The sequence below is a fragment of the Poecilia latipinna genome, unplaced genomic scaffold (assembly GCF_001443285.1).
Source record: "Poecilia latipinna isolate Pla-1442-1.1 unplaced genomic scaffold, P_latipinna-1.0 Scaffold1861, whole genome shotgun sequence".
Classification (NCBI taxonomy): Eukaryota; Metazoa; Chordata; class Actinopteri; order Cyprinodontiformes; family Poeciliidae; genus Poecilia; species Poecilia latipinna.
Genome location: NW_015114477.1, coordinates 35,778 through 42,505, shown reverse-complemented (window position 1 = coordinate 42,505; position 6,728 = coordinate 35,778). Strand labels below are relative to the sequence as shown.

At 39.7% G+C, this 6,728-nt stretch overlaps 1 protein-coding gene across 8 annotated transcripts in view; it reads right to left on the bottom strand.

The window, feature by feature from the left end:
- Window positions 1-6,728, bottom strand: part of synj1 (synaptojanin 1) — a 36,731-nt gene that overhangs the window by 12,525 nt on the left and 17,478 nt on the right. For 4 of the 8 annotated variants that reach the window (XM_015014911.1, XM_015014913.1, XM_015014912.1 and 1 more), the window contains 10 exons: window positions 6,476-6,688; window positions 6,311-6,389; window positions 6,067-6,232; window positions 5,800-5,982; window positions 4,684-4,812; window positions 4,468-4,506; window positions 3,905-3,952; window positions 1,482-1,523; window positions 694-740; window positions 250-439 (listed from right to left, as the gene is read on the bottom strand). In XM_015014911.1, the coding sequence (XP_014870397.1) occupies window positions 250-439; window positions 694-740; window positions 1,482-1,523; window positions 3,905-3,952; window positions 4,468-4,506; window positions 4,684-4,812; window positions 5,800-5,982; window positions 6,067-6,232; window positions 6,311-6,389; window positions 6,476-6,688 (1,136 nt within the window). The remainder of the gene's footprint in view (window positions 1-249; window positions 440-693; window positions 741-1,481; window positions 1,524-3,904; window positions 3,953-4,467; window positions 4,507-4,683; window positions 4,813-5,799; window positions 5,983-6,066; window positions 6,233-6,310; window positions 6,390-6,475; window positions 6,689-6,728) is intronic. The other 4 variants (XM_015014917.1, XM_015014916.1, XM_015014918.1 and 1 more) reach the window with 4 other exon arrangements.

Sequence of the window (6,728 nt, the reverse complement as noted above, 5' to 3'; positions counted from 1 at the left end):
TAATCTATCCTCTCTGTTAACTGTTATGTGTGAATGAAACAGGCAGAGATGGAGACAAAATTATCTCTGTTGTTTTAATTTGAATTTGGCTTGTTTTTCACCCATTACGTTGCCATGGTTACTCAAAATTCCAACAGAGCCCGCATGCCGAGATCCAGCTGCATGGCTATTGTAAACTTTTAGTTGGACACATAACCTTAAAATAAAGTTTTCCAGAAAGTTTAGCTCCATGAAAACTTATTTCTTTACCCAGGGGAAGGTCTGGTGGTTTAACTTGTGCACTGGGCACCGGCCGTGGGGCTCCAGGATGAGTGTCCGGGATAGGCCGAGGGGCCCCGGGATGCACATCAGGAGTGGGCCTTGGTGCACCCGGGTGAGATGGAGGCTGCGGGCGAGACTGAGGGGGCATGCTGATCACTCCAGCTCGAGGAGGAATATTCTGCAAGATGAAAATTGAGAAGATAATCATCGCAACATAAAACTGGATGAGGGTAAATGTTCTGCGAATGCTACAAGCTGAGTGGATGAACTGAAAAAGTTATTTCATAGCTGAAGAAGAAGCAGAGCAATATAAGAGTCAATAGTGGGAACAAAAGTTGTAATTTATGATACATTTCTTAACATGACACAGACAATAATAATAATAATAAAAAATAATAATATTTTAGATCTAAATACTGGTCGAAAACTCACTGGTCTGGAAGCTCCTCCAGGTCCTGGAGCTCCTGCCTGTCCTCGACCTGAGAACATTAAGACAGACAAAACAATAATTTTTAAGCACATATTTCAAGCAATAATATTTAGTTTTGGTCCTATTTTAGAGATCTGTACGGAAAACACATGCAATAACATATTTTATTACTTTGATATGATTAATCAAATGAAAACAACAAATCACAATTTAAAGCAGTTTATCCAGCACATGCTATTCTATGGATGACTATGTTATCAAAGATGGCTCAGTCCTTCCACAGCTCCAGGAGGTCTGGCAGACACACGGGCCTTTTTTTGTAACCCAATTGCTCACAACACTATAAGGATTCTCCTCTTCTTTCACTATTCCCTTACCCAGACCCTCCTAAAGCCTTCAAACATTTTCCCACAACACTTAAATGTCTTCTTCTGTCCTGTCGAGTCACCAATCGTAAGTCAACCCTGCCAACCACACAGCCTCTTACTATGCAAGAGGGAATCGGCTAACCACAAACACCATACAAATGTCTCAGGTGCAGACAGGCAAAGTCGGCGATTGGCTAGACATCCAAACTTTATCCTCCACCTCAGGACAAGCACATTGTGTGTCAGAACACAAGCACACAAAACAGGATTATAGGAGGGAGAGGGAGGTATAATCTCACCACATTATCACAAGTACAAATAAACGTCACACAAAGAGACCTTACATAATCACCAAATAAACTTTTATCCTCGCTGAATGCATTCATGCTAAATGCAGCTACGTCGTGCATAGCGGCACTCACCTGCAGGAGCATCTGGCCGAGGAAGAGCAGGGCTCTTTGGTCCTTTGCAGCACAAAGCAAACCAAATTACACTAAAGTTACACACAAAGCAGCTAGCTAGTCACCAGATGCAGGCGTTCCAAAGGAAAAAAAATGGCTAGTAGAAGCACTTAAAAAAAAAAAAAAAAAAAGCATGTGATGGAAATATTGTAGCAAAGCAGTGACGCTTGAGGAGATAAAAGCTGAATGATCTGTCTAAGGAGGACTTTTCCATTTCCCATCATGAAAAACAACCTCAAAGATAAACCCACTTTATCCCTTCAGATACACATACTCTGGTCTCTATGAAAAATATGCATCTAATTATAGATTTGTACACAAATTTTAATGAATTAAAATAGTAAATGTGTTCATTTTTTCCACAGTAGTTCAACACAAAATGTGAAACGTATGAGTTTATGTTCATTTTGAATATGTATTGTATTATTTTATGATACATTATATAATATTATATTTCAATCAAAATGTTCTTCATAAAATGTTACTTTTTGCCCATATTACACCATATGCTATCATGGGCAAGACTAATGACAAAAGGTTATTGTGAAAGAGACCTGCTGTTCACAGAGTGCTGTATCCATGCATATTAATGGAAAGTTGAGTTGATGGAGTAAGAGTGGGAGAACAAAATGGGCAAGCAATAAGGATGACCGCTGTCTTCAGAGGATTGTGAAGTCAAGCCCATTTAAGAGTTTTCAGGAGATTAACAAGGAGAGGAGTGAAAGTGAAGTTGATGCTTCAAGCGCCAGGACACACAGATGTTTGGCCACGGGACGTGGGATGGGATACGACTGTTGTTCAGTGGTCCACAGTGTTTTTGTCAAATGAAAAAAACATTTTGCATTTAGTTTGGAAATCAAGGTTCCAGAGTCTGGAGGAAGAATGGAGAAGCAGAAAATCCAGGTTCCTCGAGGTTCAGAGTGACGCTTCTAGTGTCCGTGATTATTTGGGAATGCTTATCTGTTGGAGTTGCTCCACTGTGGTTTTGAAGTGCAAATTCAGAGCAGCTCTCTACAAAGACAGTTTACCGCACTTCCCTCTGATGGCAAACATTATGGAGATGCTAATTTTGTTTTCCAACAGGAGTTGTCACCTGCTCAAACTGCTAAAAGTACCAACAATAACTTTAATTACTGGGATGTCCACTGTGCTGGACCTGATCTAATAGAGAACCTATGTTATTTCAGTAGAGGAAGATGGCAGAGAACAGAGGCAAGAATGCAGACAAACTGAAGGCTAATAGTAACGTCTAATAACTAGAACTTTCTGAACACCTCAGTGGTGTCATAGGCTGATTGAGTCCATGCAGGCCTGCACTGATGCAGTAATTCAAAGAAAACATACTGATTTTTCATGTTTTCCCTCACTGAAAGTCTTTAACAAAAACAAAATGAGTTTCAGTTTTTGATTTGAATTACATTTTTGAAAATATTGTAATTTATTAAGCTGCATTTGTAATGTTCACTGTAATCGTGACTGCAGTCCCATTAAAATGGATCTGCACAATTGCTGAGTATTAAAAACAGATGAGAATGAATTGTGCTTGAAGGAAAGAAGACAAGCTTCTTTCACTGATTTTGTTTCTGTGGTGGTTTACATTTCTTGCATTTAGTAACAGATTAATCACGTCTCAATCACACCTACAAACAAGACTAAAATGAACCACAATAAAGTAGGGGTGTAAACAATACATCAATCCACACTGATAAATCAATTAAAAGATTAGACTAATGATCCAATTGCATCAAAGCAAACAGAAATATCATTGTCATCTTTAAGATGATACAGGGTGAATGATCTGCATTTGAGATTAATCTAAAATTTTTTGAGACACTAAAAATGAATGAAAGTTTAAAATCTGCTTTCATCCATATCAAAAGTGATTTTTAAAATGTTGATATGTGTTATGTTTGTTTTCTTTAAGACTGAAACGTCATCAGGGGCATTTAGGTTAAATAAGAAAAAAAAATGCACTTAAATATGAGAAATGTGAGACTATACTGAACAAGTGATCTATTATTTATTTTTATCAAGAATAATGTTTTTTTTATATTGAAATCTGAAACTGAAATCACTTTGAAATAAAGTGATCAAATCATATTAAGTTGTTTTTGTAGGTTGCTAATTACGAAATGGTTGTGTTAGATGGGCATATATTGCATATTATTGAAATCATACAGAGTTTGTGATATTGAGTAACATTGTACTGTCATCCAAACAAATTGATACATTATTGTATTGTGATAAACTTTTGATTTACACCCTTACAATAAAGCAGTGAAAGTTAACACAAACCATCAATGTCAAAATAGCCTCACTGACATTGATGACTGGGTCTAAGACCGAAGGAATTAGGAAACATTCAAAAACTCCTGGCTCGTTACCTTCACTGCCTCTCCTACCGAGCAGTGGGCTGGGACATTTGCCACTGTCTTAAAGAGGAAAACAAATGATATTTTTCTTTAAAACAAAGTAGAACAGAAAAAATATCAACAGATAAAAGTAAAGATTAGTCACAGTGTTCAGGTAAAACCTATATCCTAATTCCCAAATTCACTTACTGTCATGTAAAACTAAACTAAAGTACAAGATCATCTTTCACCTATAGGAAGGTTTTTAGGACCTACAAAAACACCATACAAGTATGTTACTAACAAATTACACCAATTACAAGGGGAAGTAGTCAAGCATTTAAAATACCAAGCTAATGCGTCACATCAGGAGTTGGATTCTACCTCTATTCAGACAAAAGATGCAAAACCTCCTTTACTCCTCAAAAACAGTAGGACAATTTGATCATTTATGACCAGTTTTTTTCTTGTACATAACACTGAATCAACACTTACTGACTGCTGTGCATAGTTCTAATGGAAAACAGCAAGCACCAGCATAAAGTAAATCAGCCACAAAAGTACATCAAGACATCATCCAGTAACTTTAACTTTACCTCCAGAGTACTTTCTAACAGGCTGAGGGCTCATGCCACCTTCATGGGTTTGGCAAAGCAGTGGGATAAAAGTGACAAGTTACTATTTCCTCTGTAGAGAACCATAATTAAAACAGCAGGATTTTAATTAGTTGCCCCCACTTAAGTTGGGCTAATTTGACAAAAGTAATAATGCTTTATGTCATTCTATTACAGAGAAGGCTGATGGGGTGGTACCTGAAGGTGGTGGTGGTCGTTGAGGTGGAGCTGGTCTGGCTGGAGGAGCGTTGGGCCGTGGTGGAGGAGGCCGCTTGGGCTCCAGGCCAGGACCTGTGGGAGCACCAGGCTGGAAGTCTACAGGAGGCCCTTGAAGGAAGAGGTGCAGAGTGGCTTGTTGTATTAAATATATTGTGGCAGTTTAACTTCTAAATCAATACGGCATAGAGTCATGTCCATAACTGCTTAGTTTATTTTACATATTTCTTACAATTTCATGAAACACATCTGTGAAAACACGCACAGCTAAAAGCTCTACAACAACAACAACAACAACCTGTTTTCTCTTTTGGTATCAAACTCACCCCACACTCCATAAGAACAAAACACTAACAAACGCTATGTTCACTTGAAAAGATCAGTATGCCCTGTGCTCCTTGCCAAACACGCGTCCTAGCTGGAAGCCCACGCTTCTCCAAATTGCATATACAATCTGACATTTTCATGCAGCAGTTTAAATGCAAACCATGTTCATAACTTTGAAAGAGTAGCCCTGGCATTGCATTTACCTATAAGGACAAGGAGTAGAAGAAGTGAGGTAAAAGGAAAAAGCCAATTCTTTAGGTTAATAAATACAATAAACAACATTTCAAGTTGCATATGAGCTGATCAAAGTATTGACGGTGTTTGGTTCTCCAAAGTAAAGATTATAGGCCAGTCCTAATTCAGGGTAAAGGGGTCTTACGCAGGTGTCATATAAAACATGATGCAATCCTGGAACACCTTATAGAAACACCTTGTGGTTTGTGTCCATTTTTTGCCCTATTGTTTACCATTCTGATTTGATCAAAGCAAAATGTACACAGCGCACATCAACACCACACAGCAAACTGTGCCTCAGAGGGAAACACTATTCTAAAACAGACAAGTGGAAACCAACACAGATTGCATTATCACTCATTTAATTACCTGCTGTTTCTCTCCTCTCTGACGATGGGCTTAAATCTGCTTCCACTTATTACAAACACAACGAAATCACAGTTTACGTTCCAGCCAATTGAGACTACTAGCTGTGCAGATGATTTGAGGAACATCACTGTAGTTGACCAATTTATTTATGCTGAGTGATGTCATTACCTTGTGATGGTCGAGGGGGTTGTTGTCCACGACTTGGTCTATTGGGAGCAGCGGGTTCTCCATGAGTAGGAGAGGGACAGGGACTACCGCGTGGGGACGGCAGAGGTGAGGATCCAAAAGAAGAGCCTGCTCCAGGCTGCAGGTGCTGGGGAAGGATGTCTTCCACCTCATCATCCACGTCACCTGGAGCAGCAGACAAGAACGAATGGTTAGAACATTTCTACAAACCTCAACATAGATAAGTACAATTTGTTGACAACTCCTGACCTTCCATATCATAATCTTCATCACCCACGTCCACGTCTTCAGCAAGCAAGGTCGAACTGGCTGAAGTGGGAATGCTGCCGCAGATCCTTTCCACACTCATTTCCTCCTCCAGACTCTTGATCCACCCTGGACTCCTCAGGCGGATGTCAATCACCTTGTCCAGAACCTGCAATGCATACCAGCAAGGTGAGCAGAAAAAGGCTGAGGGGTTCATTCCAACAAATTAGAATAGGAGCCAACTTACAGTGGAACCACTGAGAGAGAGCGCAGCCAGAGCAGAGTAACCTTCCAAGAAGGTCACCCACATTTTCTCCTCAACAAACCTGCATGAAAAATTGCACAATTAATCGAGAATAAGAGGCTGAAGGTGGAACACAGCCGGATCTCTGTCCTTGCATGTTAGCCTCACCTGATGAGGATGACTTCTCCAAAATTAGCAAACTTATCAAGCAGCTCATCAATGAGTTCATCACTAAAATAGTCATCAGGCCCTGAGGAGCAGAGGGACACCAAGATGGTGCCATCTGGAGGCCCCTGCAGGGCAATAACGTCTTTGTAGACCTGGTGTCGTTCCTCAGGGTCCACCTCCAGGATGTCCACATCTATTATTGCTACCACAGGCCTAAAGAGAAATATCACAAAACATGGAAGAGACATGAATT